Source organism: Heliconius melpomene, chromosome 6 (genome assembly GCF_056956725.1).
Source record: "Heliconius melpomene rosina isolate 202511_hmr_F chromosome 6, ASM5695672v1, whole genome shotgun sequence".
NCBI classification, from domain to species: domain Eukaryota; kingdom Metazoa; phylum Arthropoda; class Insecta; order Lepidoptera; family Nymphalidae; genus Heliconius; species Heliconius melpomene.
Genome location: NC_140394.1, coordinates 1,499,726 through 1,519,457, shown reverse-complemented (window position 1 = coordinate 1,519,457; position 19,732 = coordinate 1,499,726). Strand labels below are relative to the sequence as shown.

Here is a 19,732-nt window from a genome sequence, read left to right as displayed (position 1 = left end):
GCTGCTACCGGATAGCCACAGAGAAGAAGCCGTAGGCATGGGCGTAGAAATAGGGGTATGTATGTGTCCACCCCAGAAATTTTAGTTTAGTGAAAAACTTTACACGAAGATGCCTGTTCAAAGCTAAAGATCATCCATATCTTCAGAAAATATTTCTAGATACGCCGATGGCCGTTGGTAAAAGCTATTAGGTATATTATAAGAATATTTATATACCTATACGTGAATAAATACAATAATTTTAATGCGGTATTTACAGTAATGATTAATAGCTAAAATAGTCACGTCCGTTCTGATTATAATTTTTTGTGTATATATTCGCAATACGATTATCGGTTATGGCATTGAATTATAGTCCAAAGTATAGTCTGGCAAATATGTTATTGATAATGGGAAGCACGCGCGGCAAATTGCGCAGAAAGCGTATTTTGATGTCTGCACATAGACACCCCCTCACGCCGGACCGATTCCCCGTATGGGCTCGCGGGGAATCGTTGCGGGGTGTGACCGGGCTACGGTACAGTCGAGTGCAACGCTATCAGTTCATTACTATGAAATATGAATATAATATCATATGATAGCATCATATATACGGAATGGCGTAGTAGAGCATATTTTTCTAGTAATATTATAAAAATTAGTAAAAAACACCAAAGCAACATGCAAAATGAACATATGGTAAATTGAAAAATTAAATAAAAAACTGAATTAAATTACTATAATGAGGCCACGGCCACATACAAATCTTCTCAATCCAAATTCCATAAAAAAAAATTAAAATTTAAAAAGTAAATTTAATATATAAAACAAGCAAACAAATACAAGATTTTGGCGTTAGGCAATATGCAAAATCTGAAAATCTAATCTATGGGTAAGTAAAAAATTTTTTAAATAATGGAAATAGAGGTCTTAACAAATAAATTATGTTAATAAATTATATCTCCAAATTAAATCAAAATTTTATTACCGTTTTATTTAAAACGTTAATTCATGCATGCAAGAAAGTAAAAAATAAAAATTGACAAATAATAAAGCAAATAATCAAAACGGTAAAAAGCATTTTTGTTTACAATTAATTATATTCTTGTTTGAACAATATAGTGTGAGCTCGATAGTACCTTTAAAGATGTGTGGGTGCGAATTTCCTGTAAGGACGTAGCGCTCACACTGACGCAAATGGCAAACTATGGCAAAGGGATACCGCACTCTCATTTTTTGTACCTCAAAATTTATTGAAATAATTTACCCAATATTATTTTCTTTTATATAATCTTTGAGAAGTTTAAATATTGCCAGATATTTCTTTATTCATATTGCATAGTTTATAAGCTTGTATTATGCACACTGAATGTTTATTGTACATAAGTGTGTATATACACATCTACGTAAATATCATGTGCCATTAGTTATATAAGCAGAAGCTTAGAATTGATTAATTATTTATTGAGTCAAAAATGTTATTATACTTTTCGGGCTAGTCTTGATTTTATTCTCGACAACAATGTATAAAACAGCTGATTATTTTGCAATATTTAGATATCCTCATTAAATTTTCGTTTTGTATAATTGAATGTGATTTGCTAAGCGTGAGGTAAAACAACATAACAGGTAACACTGATCGAACGTTCTCTGCACATACATATACTGCGCAATTTACCGCGCGTGCTTCCCATTATCAATAACATATTTGCCAGACTATAACACCTCTCAATACGACTTGTCACGAAAAATGGGCAGTGTGTGGGCACTAGATTTCCTCTATATACCTAACGGAGCCATGGCAATGGATCATCTTAACATTAGGTTCCCAGGTTCCTTATTCCTATCCTGTCGTATGCTAGTTACGGCAAGAAGCAAAATAAAATGTGTAGGCACTGAAACTAAAAATATACTTCGTGTATTTACTTTTAGATTTAACCTAACGGTGTCACGACACCGTCAATAATAACTATAATTTCGTTTTAAATATATATAATAAAATCTAATATAACGAAAAAAAGTGTACCTATATAATTATATTCGCTACTGTTAGTATTTATACCTGCACTTTTTTGTTTGTAGCTATATTATTAGCATTTGTTTGCGAAAAGTATTACCTATATAACTAAAATACATATACAAAATGCGGTCGATGGTCGTTGGTTTTGATAGCAATTCGGGGGAATATGTAACATTGTGGTATTCGTGTGAACATTTGGGAACGCTGTGTCTCAACACTAGGTTCTTGGCTTACCTGCCCTGTTAAGCTGAATCGAGAGCGTATAGAGAAAAATTTTAAAATCTCGAAAAAACACATCTTCCTAAATGAGGTTTGAAGTACAATCATGACATTGAGTCCGATACGTGCCAAATGACCTCGCTATCGTTAATAATAAATTTATTATTTCGTGGTTTATACAGGGTTATAAAGATTTATTAAAATGATAACCGTCCTTAATTTTTTGTTGGCGTTTTTCATTAGGGTTCTGTAGCGGAATGGCAAAAAAAGAACCTTACAGATTCCTCGTGTCTGTTTATCGATATGTCAGTATGCCATAGCCACTAAAATAGAAAATACGAAATGTCTTTAGAAGGTTTTTGAAAATGACATTTAGATTCCTTAAGGTGGTAAATTAAATCCTCAAATTGCTAGGGAACCTTCGGTGCGCGAGATCGACTTGCACTTAATCGGTTTCTTAACGAATATTTAAATTGTTTTATAAGTGCAAAGTACAATTGTTTGCGAATGTTAATTTGGACAAAGCAAGAACAAGAATACATATTTAATTATAAAAAACACTGTTGTGTATTATGCATAAATATCTTGCTATAAAATACATACCCTGAATTTATGGAGAGTATTTATATTATTTTAGATTTAGTCACCAACTTAAAAAAATTGGCGATTGACCAATCGTCGCGCAGAGGCACAGGCATGCGACTTTAAACGCGACAGGTTGTGGGTTCCCCGCTGGAGAAAATTAAATATTTTCATTTCCTCTCTTCCTCTGGTAACGAAGCACAACTCGGTGTCGAGGTTGCCACTTGACAAGCAAAGCAAGAAGTGAGTGACAGAAGTGTCTTAATGAGAACGGACTGTCTTAACGCTAAGTTCCTTCTCCTCTGCTATGTAGCCTTGGAAATTAATGTAATGAAATGGGGAATGCAGTGACTTGTCATTATCTGTTTTATATGTATACATGCTGTAAATGCGGTCAATACGTAAAATATCCAATATATTATAATCATATGTCCATATGTCACGTGACACCTAGGTCGTATATGACTTTCTCTTTGCGCTCGGTCGAGCGACCTCGCTTCAACACTTGTTGGTCTATCTAACGTTGCTCTACAATGTCAGTTTCCATGGTTAACCCTTAAATATATAGCTTTTTTAATCTGTATATATAATACGTAATATTTTATATTTTTCTTACCTTTGAAAATAATATTTTATTTCCTCGAGTGGAAATTAAACCCACAACCTGTCGCCCTTACAGTCGCACTCCTGGTATGTAGCATATATATAAATTAATTTTTGAATTTAATATGAACTAAATGGATTTTCGAATAGGTACTAATTACACATGTATTTTATATTATATAAAATTCTCATTGCCCCGCTTTGGTAGGCACAGCGCTGCGTTAAAATCCGCTACTCAACGCGCAATGTATCGAAAATTGGACGGAAAATGGCGGAACGAATATCTTAAGACTAGCTTCCCTCAACCAACCCAAGGTTGCGGGAAAAGCGTGAGCTGTTTATTACAAATGTCCAAATAATAAAAATAACATTCTGTTGAAAAAAAAAAATAATAATTTGTATTTGTAAATCGTATGTATATGAGGCTAATGCTATAACACTTAAGGTTGTCTCTGATTTATTTCTTTACTGTTCTTCTGAGGCTGCCTAGTGTATTATAATTATTTACATTATTCATTCGTTCTGGGTTCGATTCCCAACGCAAAAAAAAAATATATTGTTTTTGTGTTAACACGTGATGAAACCACTGTTTTGAACAACGGTCAATGATTTATACTCTGGAGGTTTTGTGTTTCAAGCAAAACGTAAACATTCGGAGGTATTTTACGCATACTCTGATTATTGCTTATTTTGTAATATCTATTGTCTTTAAATTTTATATTGTAAAAAAAGTTATTCGTATGTTTTTACCCTATTTTAGCTAAACCTTTAAAGGGTTATCAGAAAGGATTATCACAAAATACACGAGATAAGAAAAAACTGATAAGTAGAATTAGATATTTCCCCTTTTATAATATTAGGTAACGATTCATAGTTTTGTTTTGACGTCAAAATGGCAGTAATCATTTATCTATGGAATAAAATATAAGTTGCTCGTAGATATAAATTTACTTAGTGGCGTCACGATTTCTTAATAAATAACGTAATTAGTATTTTAACGTGCCATTTAGTTGATTTAGTGTTAACGTTATCGTAGGATTTTTAACTCGCTTTAATTAAATTATTTCTAAAACAAACACGATCATTCATATTATTTTTCATTTGAAATATAACTGCTTACTTTATTTGAAGCCGTAGGCACAAGTGTGAGAATGTAAACGCGACGGTTGTAGGTCGATTTCCACTCGGCTGAATGAAATCTATACTAATATAATAAAGCGGAAGAGTTTGTTTGTTTGTTTGAACGCTAAGATCTCTTTATCTACTGGTCCGATTTTCATTGTTTTTGTTTTGTATGAAAGCTGCATTCTTCCGAAGTGCTATAGGCTATATAACATTACATTACACATATAAACTAATATATTTTAAAATACTTTCTAATTTGACATGCAATTTATTCTGCCATGTTAATAACAACCGTCGCGTCGCTACGCAACCGTTACCGCGACATTTTGATATTCATCCTTATGAACATAAATATAATAGTCACTCTTAACATTTTATATAGATTGCAATTATAGTTTACTATATAACATTCTAATAAATAATTAAGGAGATGTCACTGATTCTAAATGACCTAGCCTACGGGCGGCATAGTATGACCGACGCGAACGGGCAGATGACGTTGACGGTTTTATAAATTTTCATACATTTTCGAACTATTGTAAATGTTTATGTAATTGTTTGCTGTTTATTTTAAACTAAAAATAAATTTAAACTACACTTTGGTTCTCTTCTTATTTTATTTGATATTGCCCGCTAAAATTATCCTACTTAATAGAGAGAAATGTTTAGTTATTTCGTAGAGTCGATATCTATGTACGCACGCACGGAAAACTTTAGGTACTTTTTCTAATATTGAGAATACCTATCCTTTAGTTACTTTTAATCCTTTTGTTGGTTCATTTCAATAACTCAGATAATTTTTTCTAATAATGTGTATCTACTTATTATTCTTTTGATTATTTAGGCTTATATTTTCTTACTAATTCTATTGAAAATTGAAAATAATTTCATGAATATATTTAATAAATATTCTTATAGTTGAAGCAGGCGTAGCCGCGTCCGGGTCCACTAGTATTTAATATTTTTATTTCCTCACTAACGAGTCAAAAGGCAGCCTTGAGTTCCGACACTCAGCACGCAATATACTAATGCAATGGGAAACGAAATGTCTTCACACTGGGTTCCCAGGTTCCCCTTGCCTACACTGCTATGTGCAGGATTAAAAATATTGCTTGTAGCAAAAAATATATATAATAAAAATACATTTGCTCCTTTGTCCTATACAACATTTAGTAGAAACTTTGTATTAGAAAATTAATGGCAATTTCCATTACTTAGTTAAACGACAAGTTTTTAAATAATAATAATTATTTATTTCTAATTGCGTCACACCGCGCGCTCTTGAACCTCGCCCCGAGCGTATAAAACGCTAAAATTTACATACATTTTATGAATATTATATGTTATTAAATGTAAATATTACTAGAAAATTATAGGTACGAGGTCGTCGTGCCGCAGTGGCACAACCGTGTAAAAATAAACGCGACGGTCGTGGGCTAGAATCTCACTTGGGGGATTTAATGATTAATTATATTTTTATTTCTTTGCTATATGGTGCCAAGGCAAGGTGCGGATTGGAATTTCAACATTAAACACGAAATGCATTGAGGATTCGGCAGGAAGTGGAAAGTGAAGGGGTTTAACTATAAGTACCCTCTGTCAGCTCTGTTGTATTTGGGATATAGCGGAAACCTGAAAAAAAGATTATTCCATTTTGTATTTAAATATTTCATTTTGTATTTTTTTGTTATTTTATGTCTTCTCTCTATCTAAGTAATAAGTAGACACTTTTTCTCCCTAAAAATATTACTTGTTAGTATGCAAGCCTGACTAGTTAATCATACACTTTGAAGTGAAAATTTTCCCCCTTTTTAAAATAAATATGTTTTATTCGTGATATAATTATATAATAATTATAACACGAAAAAAATATATATTTATGCTACTTAAATTTTATGCGGAATGCGTCAAATGCGCCACGATTTCTATATGAATTGCTGTTTATCCTAGAAAAAATAATTTTATAATTAATGTTTTACGTAATTTTATTATATCTTACTTACAATTTATAAAGTAATATTAAACAATAGCAATTATAAATTGATAAGTGTTTTGATAAAATGACATTGATAAGCTTAATGTTAGATAATGGACGCTTCAATTTGTCAGTCAGTCGGGCAGTTAAACATTCTTTGGCTAAAGGCTGTGGATACAAATACTATTTATATAGGTACATTATATATATTACTTTAAGAATATTATTTTTCTGTTGTATTCTGCTTATAGCAGGGTAGGCAGACGGAATCTAGTGTTAAAACATTCCGTTATCCACTTACCGCCGAATTTTTTAAGCATTGTGTGATGAGTTGCAAAATTCAAAGCTGCAAAGATTTTTTTTTACTACCTATATGTATATACTTAGATTTGATTTAAAACATTTGATTTAATTACTAACACATTAGACATATGTATTTTTACTGCGTCTTGACGTTCCTTCTATTATATATTTACTGATTTCGTCGTATACGATTTCTACAGTTGTAACATAATACCGCTATTTCCTAAAAAGTCGAAAATAGTTTTTTAGAAACACAAAGTGAAACGAATGGATGTAATGGATACATATTTAAGTCTGCTATGAAATTCAATGGCTTATTTTGAATTACAAAATATCGATCTCTGGTTTCTTTGTAAGTTATGAATTTTAAATGTAGATACGGTGTCAGTTTTAAATACGTATGTAAGTATAATATATAATAACGATATAGTAATAATGATTATTTTCATACTTTTCCCATACATTCTCTTACGTTACCGGTAACGGGAGACAAAAAATTATAGTTAATTAATAGTTCAATTCAATTCATAATAATGTTTTTTATTTATTGGAGATATGAAAGGAGTACTTTAAAAGTTGATTAACCCCTACATAAATTAATTAAAGTACCGTTTTAAATCACCCGATTCATTTTACATGCTACCCGTTCGGAGAAGATGCGAACTCATGACGTGTATTCAATTTGTTTTTTTTTTTAATTTAAGGCAAAGAAATATTGACTATATGCTTATATTTAATTTATTTTTTATTTTTTTTTATTTTTTTTGGTGTCGGTAGATATCTATACGCTGTATTTAGGACGCGGATGGTGCGTAAAGCATAAAAGACTTTAAAGATTAGTAATAGAAAAAAAAACAAAAACAACTTACTTTTACAGCTTAATCTTATTGTATGTCTTGCGAATAATCTTCTGTCAATTTAAAGACATATCCACTCGCTTCGTAAATTATATTCATTTCGTTGCTCTGGTAACAAGACAAAGCAAGTGTGCGGCGTTGGGTTCCGCCACTCAACATGCAATATCTCTAAAGATGAGCGGTGCAAAGGGGACAGAGTGTAGTAATATTAGGTTGTCTCTATCTACCCCGTTAAAACATAAGAAAATGTGAAGCTGTTTTTTAAGTTATAAGTTTAATATCGCCGTTACAGAGAGATTACAGAGCGTATAACTTATAAGGTATAATAATACGATCACCCAGTCGTGGCCGTCCTGAAGTTAGCTTTCTGAACTTTTGCGCCTTTGTTCATTCGGAAAGAAGATAATCAAAAGTAAAAAAATATTAGAATTAATTGGCGCAGTCATCTACAACTAATTTCACGGCCGACCGGCCACAACTTGTTGACCGTACTGTATAATGTGTACAATTAGTATAACTTCCGTTACAGGCGTGTTATGAACAATTAATGTAATTATTTACCTTGACACTACGTGTTATTAATACATACACGGTTTCTAATAATTTTAACTACAATCACTTCGCAGTAAATAAGATAGATAATATAATATAGCTGTAGTAGTTGTTACAGGTTCGATTCTCTTCTTAGGATTTTTTCATCGATATGCTTTGCAAATTGACGTATTAGGAGTTTTCTAAAGCAATAAGAAAATGTATGTATATAAATTGTATCATATACATACATTATTATGTCTGCTGAACACATTTTCACGAAAAATCTTATAGCTTCGTGAAAATAGTGTTTATTTCCAAGTGGAATGGATAGTCATGAAGTCAATATCATCAATTAATTTATATAATATTTATTATACATAAATATTGTCATATCAAATAGCTTTATTACCTTATACATGATAATAATTAATAAATGTTAAATAAATACATTCATTACGAAGCCATCTTTATGCAATTAACGTGCCTGGACCAGTGTACGGATGTCACTTGAGAGGAAATTTATATTCTTTATATATCTAACTTCTTACTAGTCATCGCCCGCAACCTGTTTGTGGACCTAAGACCTAAAAAGGTAAAACCTCGTCTTTTCCCGTTTCGGTAGGAATTCCAAATCTCGTCTTAGTGCTCCCCTATACACCTTAACCTACCTATATAACAAATTTCAACTGTACCAGAGCGAGGAAATGAAGATATTTAATATGCCAGTCCCACGAGTGGGAATTGAATCCACAACCGTCACGTTTACGGTCGCACGCTTGTGCTCTTCCACCACAACGGCCTGAAGAATAGTTTTATATAGGTGTACAATTTAAATGGTGAGCCCTCCGCCACTCAACACGCAGAAATTACCAGGTTCCTCTTGTCTTACCTGCTATATGTGGAAAATGCGTGAAAATTTCGTTATTGTATTTCTAGAATAAAATCGTTATAAAATGAAGAAATCAGGCTCTTCTTTTTTACCCAAAACAATATTAGTTTTATTACTACGTAGAACTACAATAATGTCATGCTTAGTTTATTGAATTTAATAATATGAAAATCATCTTATTTGCAATCAAAAGGTCGATGTCAATAAAAAACGCCAGTCACCCACTACACGTGACGGAAACAAATTGTATTTTAATTATTATGTTTTATATGTATTACTCAATACTCAGTACTATTGGAAATTTTAATTAACATTCGACTCATTTAACTTTCGAAATACGAAGTAGGTAATTGCTTTGTTGTTTTGAAGTTAAAATGTTTTTACTTATGTAAATATTTTATACCTAAAACTAATATTCCGGCCGCGGCTTCGCCCGCTTGGACTAAACATTTATTATTTATTTTTTATACGCGTCATTATATTGTAGGTATTATAGATAGCAGATTCAAATACCATAGGTCAATTTTGTTTATATATATGTATTTGAACACAACATGTTTTCAGCTCATTTAAAAACCTTACAACCTTTACTATTTTCCTATCAACAAAATGTAGCGATCAATTTGAAATTTACTTATAATATGAGAATTGTTATATTATAAGCAAATAAGGTTATAAATGTGCAAAAAGAAAGTTACGTTTACAGTAGGTAGGTACACATACATATGTACGCACTATCTCAGGAACTACGGGTATGAATTAAACAAATATATTTTTGTGTTGGATAGCCCATTAGCGGCGCAGGATCACAAGCGTGCGAATGTTAACGCTAAAGGATGTGGGTTCTATTCCCACGCTAATTTCAACTCTTAGTCTCCCAATCTAAAAAGAAATTAAAAAAATAATATATTATATAGACAGATTTTTCTTATAGTACCTACACATCTGTATTTACCTACATTTCGACCATTTTCCGCCTAATATCACGACGAGGTGTTTTCTCAGAGCTTATATCATATATCATATATAAGCTATAGTAAATATTATATTTTCTACTTATATAGACTTTGCCGGCACGTGATGCCTCATACCAAGACAAGTCTTATACAACCGTCTTACTCAATGCTTGGTGGGTGGTTTGTTACTTTCTGTTCATTGAACTAAGTACAGGAATATTTATTTCACTTTATAACCTTCCGTATTAAATGAATGGGCACTGCATAGGCTAAAGTTCGCGGTGTTGAGTTCGGCCATAGAACACACCTCAAGAATTCGACGGAAATGGGGAAAGGAGGTGTTCTGTGGGGAACGGAGTGTCTTAACATTAGGTTTTTAGGTTCCATCTACCTACTTTGCTATGTGTGGGATACAGAGTTAAGCTAAAACAAGTTTTTGACTTAGAGCTAATTTGCATTGATTTGTTAAACAAAAACTCAGATTATAATTTCGTTTAAATGAATTTTGATTTTGTTCAATTGTATATTTCCCTGTCTCAGCTATAAATAAGCAAATATATTTTTTTTCACATGTCATCTAAATCAGAATGTAGGTATATTATGTAACATTTATTTAGTGATGAAAGCATTTATTATTATTACTATATAATTATTATTAATACCGAGCACCCCCAAAACCCCAAACCCAAATGACAAAACCCACCTGACATTGAGCATCAGCGTATTTCCTGTTATCTCTGAATCATAGTTCGGCTTGTTATACGTAACCTACTTAGATAAGGCAGACCTTGAACTGCTGTAAGGTTAAAATATGGAGACCTCATAATTGATATAATCTCGAAACTTATGCTTCTCTTACATTTTATCTGTAGATGGTTTTTCTTGGGTGGTAAGAGGGTATAACTAAACTGGGGAATTCCCCTGTATTATATTACGGATCCACAAGCATTGACTTCAGGGAAACCACATACAGTTCTAATAGTGAATAAAATAATTATATACAATAATTTTACAAAAAATAGACATAACAAATTTAATTTTATTAAAATTAAAATTAATTAGATAAGTCATCATTCTTATATAACAATTTCGATTTATACGGTACAGGAAAATAATTAAGATTTTATGTAAAAAAATTTGTAAATTCTAACAGGGCCACATTATCACAGACGGCTGAACTAGTTTTAGTAAAGTTTCCATTACTTAATAAGATTAGTTATTTAATCTTTATCCACGCGACCTAGTAACATAGTATTAGCTTACAGTCTTATCGTTGGTCTCTTACACTTCGAGGTGTTATACAGTATTACAATAAACACGCATCACGTGATGAAGCACGTTTTGTATGGGTGCCGTCGTGATTCGTGCTGTATGTAGATAGTTGCCAAGGAGTTATGTAATAATATGTGTCTCAATATTTTTATAGACGATTATTTAAATGATCAAATCCTCTAAAATAAGATTTTAGAAGATTTGATCTGCTCGAAAAGTTATTTTTTTTTTACGAAACAAAGCCTTTTTTAATAGATGCCAAAATATAACCTAACGTTGAAATGGAACCTAATTTTGCCTAATATAAAATTACAATTGAGTTATATATACATATATGTACATGTAACTTTGCAGTAATTCAAGTATTTTCTCTGAATTTAAATTTATTTATTTGTGTATAATTTAAATTGTTGTGTATAATTTAAATTTATTTATTTGTGTTGTCGATGTACATGTATATGTGGTGTTATCGACTTTAAATTGTCCTGTTAACTTCCAAGAATAAACTGCAGGGAAAATTTCCATTTCGAAATCACTTACTTTCCTTTCCTGTTACAATTTATTGTATTATAGCATGCAATGGTTCGGAGTTCTGTTCGGTTGGTTTTTTTTCAATGAGTTTTCCGCGATCTTTTTGGGTCCATGCCCTCTCTGAGTTTGCTTTCAATTTGTAGGTAAGCAAAAAAAGTAAAGAAAATTAAGCTTGTTTATACAAGCTATAATGAATTCATTTTTATGAACCTAATTTTACTTACAAAGTTTAACCAAAAGGTATTGTAATATATTAGGGTTTTTAATTTTTGTGTATAAATTTTGGGTCGTTGGTGGGAAACGATTCCCACTAGAAAGAGTGAATTATTTAATATTCTCACATCATCGTTCTGATAACTCGGCCAAGCACGGCCTTGAAATCCTCCACACGACACGTATTGCCTCGGTGGGAAGTGAGGATCGAAAATGTCTTAATGGGGATTGTGTGTTTTATCACTATCGACCCAGGTTATCCTACATTATGCAAGCGTGAAGCTAAAAAAAATAAAGTAGTAGATTTACTATCACAACCATGGTAGCTGATGAGGTTTGGCCAAAACAAACGTCTCTATTTGCCAAATAATGACCTGTGAATAAGGCTATTATTAGACTTACTCCAAATATTATTGTTGGCGTTCTCGTGACTATCGCGATGCTAAATATATATATCGGACCCATTGAAATATTAAACATTGAACTAAAACTGATACTCAAATGAAAAAAATATTATATTATAGAATTGTTTGCCGTTTGCGTTTTTTCGTTCCACAAAGAAATACCGTATATTTCGAATTACTGACCAAGTGACAAATATGTATGTACTTAATATAAAAAATAAATGGGTACCTTACATCGATATGAAATTTAAATATTTTATATATATTTATGTATAAGTAACTTCAACTAATTTGTTTTAAATCGGCGGAGAGTAGGGAGTGTCCTGTTCCCTCTCCATATCCTGCTTTATACAGCGTTCCCTCTCCATATACAGCGTGAATGATTTATTTAATTTGTTTCAACTATATTATAGGTACTATTTTTTTAATAGTTTAGTTTACCAATTAATTATATATAAATTAGATAACGAAATCCGCTTTGTTGTTTTAATAAGATTACTTTTATATGCTTTGTAATATTTTTCATAAAGTACCTATTTATAAATTCGAGAATGGATTTAATTTTGTTGGAATATGAAAATTTTCATAACTGTGTCTTTACACAGTATAAAACGAAACGGGAAGCGTAGTGTCTGTCCGTTCCGTTTGCCTATTCTGCTAGGTGCGGGATATAAACGGACGAAGCCGCGAGCGAAATACTACTGAAAAGATTAATCAACTTAGGTTTTTATTAATTAAAATGAACATACATACATTGATCTTTATTCTTTCCACGCATGACTGACGGTGGTGTGCAAATACCTCTTGTTTGTTCAGTATAAGGGCGTGTCGAGATATGGAACATTACGTTATTAAACTTAAATATAATTAAGTACCTGATCACGATAGTCGTGCGTGATTATGTTTGTTTTACTATTATTTATAAATGCTTAGTTTTTCGTATTGTCTGAAAGTTAAAGCGGAATTCGTAATTTTCATATTTTAAGTCGATATTATTGTTTGGTTCAAAAATGGATTTTATAGAAGAATTTTTGAATTCAATTTAAATTTTAATATATTTCAATTAAATTGACGTTGTCGTGGCGCAGCGACACAAGCTTGTGACTTCAGGTTGTGGGTATACCTTTGAATAACCTTAATTTCAAGATCAAAAAGTATAAACAAACATGATATCACTCATGTTTTCTTTTTTCATATCAATAATATAAATATTTATATGACATACAAATAACCTGCAAATGTATTTTTAATTAATGTTCAAAGGTTTAAAAAACATTTTATCTTTGGATGACAATGTTCTATACATAGGTGCGACATTGTATACCTACCTATATATCATTAGTTAACGATATTGCGATATATTTTTAAGTTTTCATGTAACTAAAAACAGTATAATTGAGAGTGTCTGATTTCTCACAGACCTACAATTTGGAATTTGGTGAGAAGTGAGAACTTACAATACTAATAAAGGAAAATAATAATAATCTTTTTACTCTTCATTTAAATTATAATAGCTTGTTGGTTTTATTTTATCTTAAAAAGACTGATCGAAAGAGAACTACCTACATAGTTATTGGGACCGAATTTTGTTATCAGGGTAGGTACGGAGTGTCTAAATACAGTTGCTATCGCAACGCCATATTAAATTTCTGATAATAAAAAGACATTAATAAATTTAATCCTCATTAGCTGGTTAGGTAGAAAAAAGATGCCAAGACATTTGATTGTCCACCTTTTGTCCGAATGGGGTCATTGCCTGATGGGTTTGGCAATTTAATGCCGTGTTTTGCGTTACCTGCGCAAAATTAAAATAATTTATTCATTGATTGGGAGATTGATTTTGGATTAAAACCACTCTCCCACTGCGCCTCGACGACCTCACCCTTAGTTAATGGATCGATTTCTGTACCTGTCTTTACATATTTATGTAGGTGCATGAATATCACATATGATACCGATATGGCCAACGTTAATTTTTGTGTATTCTTTGTTGTTTCGCATATAAGCATTATATTAGAAAACTGTTACTTTTGAAATTTAAAATAAATGTTATTTATAATTTCTATTCCTACTGAGTTATTTAATTAGATATCCTAGGGCAGAGATTTTTATCTGTCTTTAGAAACGAGTGTGGTAGACCGGTAAAATACCGTCTCTACATAAGTCCTACACCTCTACGTCGAATAAAACACAAAATTTGGTTTTCTCTAACAAGTTTGGTCTAACAAGTTTTTTATAGGAAGATGTTTAAGTTCACGCTTCCCCCCCCCCCAACACTGCTTGTTGAGTGGCAAGGCTCAACGCCGCTAATTGTTATATACTTATTTTGTGATGTATAGATCTTTTGGTATATTTAACTGCTTATATTGTTGCAAAACTTATATGTATTGACGATTCGATGGATAATAATATATCTAACCAACCACAAACAAGGTTCCAAGGCACCGCCGGTTCAAATTACCTTTAATAGGTTAAAATAATAATTCTTGAAGACATTTCATAATCCGATTTTGTCATTCAATATCACAGCTACGATTGTATGGATTCTCTACAGCTTTTCTGCATACCAATTCTTTAAGAATGATTTAAATTTCAAAGAAAAGTTTTAAGACAATTTTCCACCCGAATTCAAGACATTGTGCGTTGAGTGGTGGAAGTGAACGCGACGTTTTGTTTACGAGAGCGGGATTTAGAAAATTATTTATTCCCCCGAATGGGGATATACCTATAAATTATGTTATTACATTTTGTTATTATTATTATTTAATATTTATTACGAATAATTATAAGGCCGTCGTGGCGCAGCAGCACCAGGGCGTGACTGTAACGTGACGGTTGTGGGTTCGATCCCCACTCGAGAAAGTGAAGTATTAATTGACGTTTATATTTCCATTGCTTTGCTCTGATGTCGAGGCAAAGCGCGACGTTGAGTTCTGCCACTCAACACGCAATGCCTGCAGAATTCGGCAGAAAGTGGGGAACGGAGTGTCTCAACACTAGGTTGCCTCTGCCTACCCTGCTGTGTGCGGGATACAGCGTGATAGGCAGGCAGGCAGAACTCAACGCCACGCTTATCAAAAATCTATATATTATGAATTATGTTTTCCTTGATTGATTTGTGCACTTTAAAGTTATTCCCCTTCTCTCATTTATAACCAGTCTCTTATTTATTAAAAGCTGTCTGTAAGAGATTGCATGACGCAACAAAATGGAAAATGGTAACTAATGAAAATAACTTTTCTACCTAATTTAAATTAGTGCCGGACCCCAACACCGCGCTTTGTCCTGATATATTAGTAATATTACTTAGTAGTCGGCTAAGTCACGATTTACCTCTTCATTTATATCGAGAAACCTCACAATACACTAACATCCTGTTCTTTATTATACTGAAATGAAATAAGGGAAATCCGGTTTTATTATTAAAAATTCAGAAGAGCAAGAGGAAATTGAATATCTGACTGTATACTATGGGTTAGAGATGCAAACTACACTTAGCTATAAGTTCCTATTGATTAATAAGTATAGTAAGGATATTTATAACAATTTAGGTCTGGGGAATCAATGGTAGACCTTTTAGTAAATTTAGCTAATTTAATACAAAAGTGGAGAACGATAGAAAAAAGGAGTGAGGCAAATGAAAATTATTGTCTTCATCTCCCCAAGTGGGAATTGAACCCACAACCTTTTCGCTTACAGTCAAACGTTGCACCACTGCGCTACTATGGTCTCTACATTTACTATTAGGGCTCTCTTTGGTAATAAATATATTATTACAATTTATTAGCATTTACTGTAAATACTTTTTAACTTTCTAATTTATTGTTAAAATGTTTACTAAACTTAAGTTGTAATAAAATAACAATGATGACACTCTGGTCTCTAAGTAAATATTAGTCAAGTTCTAATTGCATCATTAGCTTATCAAATAGACAACACGACAATCTAACATTACTTAAATGACAGGCACCCGTACTCACAGATATGAATTAACATTTAATTCTCATGAAATTATAAATATTGTTAAGCACTGCGTGCGACTGTGAACGCGACGGTTGTGGGTTCGATTCCGACTCTGTTAAAAAGACAAAGCTCTTTTATATTTAGAGCCTTTCTCGTTATTTGGATTTTTTAAAATTCGAACTAGTATCGAACCAGTAATTTTGTTATAATATTAGTATCGTTAAAATCTATATTTTAAAGCTCACAAGACTCACTATAAATTGTAAACAAATAATAATTAGTTGAATTCCACGGGAAAAGGATTTAATATAATCTTCTAATGTGTGTAAAATAATTACTTAGTAATTTATTATAGATAGAAGATTAGATATCTAAAACTTTATTTATTTACTTTTTACAGCTTTTCGCTTTTTTTCGAGAAAATACCTGTTGAATAGCGGGACTGAACGTCTCGCTTTGCTTATCAGAGCGGAGAAACGAAAAAAATCAATTAAATATAATAATTTCCCTCTAATGGGGATCGAACCCACAACCGTTGCGTACAGTTAAAGCGTTAAACGCCCACTGCGCGACGACGGCATGTTTATATAAAAGTTTGATATTTTTATCACAAAATTTGAAATCATTTTTTATATTTCATCACATGTTTATATTTTAAGCAGTACTCTCGAATTTCGTGACCTCAGCGTTTCCCTTGAGGTCGCTGGTGCTATTACCACACCGCAATCCCCCTCTCATAAATTATTCACATTATAGCTCCATCTCGGTCTGTTTTAGTAGATAATAAGGGTCACCTTGTTTTTGTGGGCCATTTTAGAATGTTTTATACGAATCCTGCCAAGACCTTGTCTTTAGTAACTGACTGGATAACCGAGTGGTTAATATCGAGGTCAGATGCGCAGTTAGTGTGTTCAAATTCATTATTTGCTATTAAATATAAATGTTGTTGTTGTAAGCCCGAGTGTGAACATGTTCATTTTGCTCGCTCTGTCGAGTGTATGACTTGCAAATAAGTTATATGATAATAGTGAACTTCAATCGGTCTTACTGATGTGAAGGTGTTTCTAGAATATTCTTTTTTAGCTGAAATTTATATTATATAAAATTATATAATAAACTATTTTGTAGTACCTATAGATAAGTAATATTTATCAAGTGTTCGAGAGTTTGACTGACATGTTTATCGTATTTGTTACAGTTATCTAGTGTCAGGCGACGCGGACGGCAAGTGCTACATCTGGGACTGGAAGACCACCAAACTGTACAAGAAGTGGAAGGCCCACGACGGCGTCTGCATATCCTCGCTGTGGCACCCCCACGAGCCCAGCCGCCTGCTTACCGCCGGCTGGGACGGACTCATCAAGTACTGGGATTAAATGATACCACCATACACGATACAGCTGTTTAATTTCCCCTACCGATAACCACAAACCATAAATAACATAATTAAACTTTGCAATGTCAACTTTATAATATATTGTTATAAGCGTTGTTTTATTTATCTTATAATTGTATAAGATATGTATTATGCGGCGATCATAGGGCATTTATAGGGCTCCTCGTACGCGATGTCCACCTTGTACTCCATGCTGCACTCGCGACAGGCGCCGTTCACCATGAATTGGTTAAAGCTTATGTTGTTCTCGTGGAATGACTCAATGAGGGCAGTGATGAGGCTGTCGATCATCTCGGGCGTGTGGTGCGGCCCTGGCGCGAAGCGGAGTCGCTCCTCGCCGCGCGCCACCGTGGGGTGGTTGATGGCCTGCACGTAGTGGCCGCGCTTCATGAGGGACTCGGCGACCAGCGCCACCTTGTCCGCACCGGTTATAGGCACAGGCACGATGTGGCTCACGGACGGCATCTGCGGCAGACCCGCTATGAGTAGAGACAGCTTTAGGTAGCGGACTATTGCTTGGTGTTTAGCTCGCAGGTTCCGTCCCTCCTCGCTCGCTAACAAGCGGATGGCGGCTATGGAGCCCGCGAGCACGGGCGGCGGCAGTGCTGTGGTGAAGATGAACCCTGGGGCTAGAGACCTGATGGTGTCCACGAGTAACGAGGATCCGGCGATGTAACCCCCGACGTTCCCGAAAGCTTTACCAAGCGTCCCAGATACAATGTCGATGAGATGCTCGACATTCCTTTCCTCCCCGATACCAGCACCATGTTTCCCGTACAGACCCACCGCATGCACTTCATCCACAAAAGTCAAAGCTCCATATTCATGAGCTATGTTACACATCTCCTCTAAAGGACAAATAGCACCACTCATAGAGTGGACAGTCTCGAACACGACTAGCTTTGGTACTCCCACCGGCGATGAGGATAGTAGTTCTTTAAGGTGAGTCGGGTCGTTGTGCCTGAATATATGTTTAGGCGCCCGACTGTTCCTGATTCCCTGTATCATGGAGGCGTGGTTACCCGCGTCCGAGTACACGATGCAGCCTGGCATTATCTTGGCCAGTGTAGAGAGCGTCGCATCGTTAGCGACGAAGCAGGAACTAAATATTAAGGCGGCAGGTTTTTTATGAAGTTTAGCAATTTCATATTCGAGTTTTTCAGTCATCTGCGAGTTCCCGGCGATGTTACGAGTGCCGCCAGCGCCCGTCCCGTACGACTTGATGGAGGAAATGGCGGCGTCCTGTACGCTGGGGTGCCGCGACGCGCCCAGGTAGTCGTTGGCACACCATACCGTCACGCGGCGATTGTCATGGCCCTCCAGGGCTTGCGGGTACATGCCCTCGGCCGCCAGGCGGGACACCTTCCTGAATATACGATAAGAGTAATCCTTCTTCTTGGCATTGATCTGCTCGCTGAAGAACTTATCATACTGATAACTCGAGTTGTCCACGATGTCCTCAGTCATCTCCTTCGGGGCCTCTGAGACGATCGAGTTCGACTGAATGAAGGGACATTTCGTTTCGTCGACACCGAGAGAGCGGAAGCCCCGAGAAAGTATAGGACAGAAGTTCCCATACTGCTTAAGCAACACACTGCCGTAATTCCGCACGAAAGTTTGATTCATCGATCCCAAGAAAGGGCACGGCATTTTATGTAATCGGTGACACTCACTTGTAACACTTACGACACAAGAATAATACAACAGTTTTTGTTTTCTATTTCGATGTTTTCCACAACAACGTTGGCTCGCACTGTAGCCGAACGCCTCGCAGATGTACGGGTCGCAACTGGTGGCTCACTGCGCGGCCGCCCTCATTTATAAAGTGTGTGTCGTCATATCGATTAAGCTTCGAAATATGGTTCTGTGCTTCTACTCCACGTACAATTTTTATTTTGATTTTAGTGAAAG

General features: G+C 34.2%; 2 protein-coding genes across 2 annotated transcripts in view; one reads left to right on the top strand and one right to left on the bottom strand.

Moving 5' to 3' along the window:
- Positions 1-17,820, top strand: part of LOC146538013 (pre-mRNA-processing factor 17) — a 27,002-nt gene extending 9,182 nt beyond the window's left edge. Inside the window, exon 11 of the mRNA XM_085186189.1 lies at positions 17,624-17,820. Coding sequence (XP_085042315.1) covers positions 17,624-17,801 — 178 coding nt within the window. The 3' untranslated portion in view covers positions 17,802-17,820. The remainder of the gene's footprint in view (positions 1-17,623) is intronic.
- On the bottom strand, positions 17,816-19,732 carry Alas (5-aminolevulinate synthase). Its single transcript, XM_085186190.1, has one exon. It carries the CDS (start codon positions 19,469-19,471, stop codon positions 17,951-17,953), a length of 1,521 nt encoding a protein of 506 aa, XP_085042316.1. The 5' UTR covers positions 19,472-19,732; the 3' UTR covers positions 17,816-17,950.

Bases quoted from the DNA above. Each gene is read 5' to 3' on its own strand.
- Alas (XM_085186190.1), bottom strand. From the start codon at position 19,471: ATGCCGTGCCCTTTCTTGGGATCGATGAATCAAACTTTCGTGCGGAAT.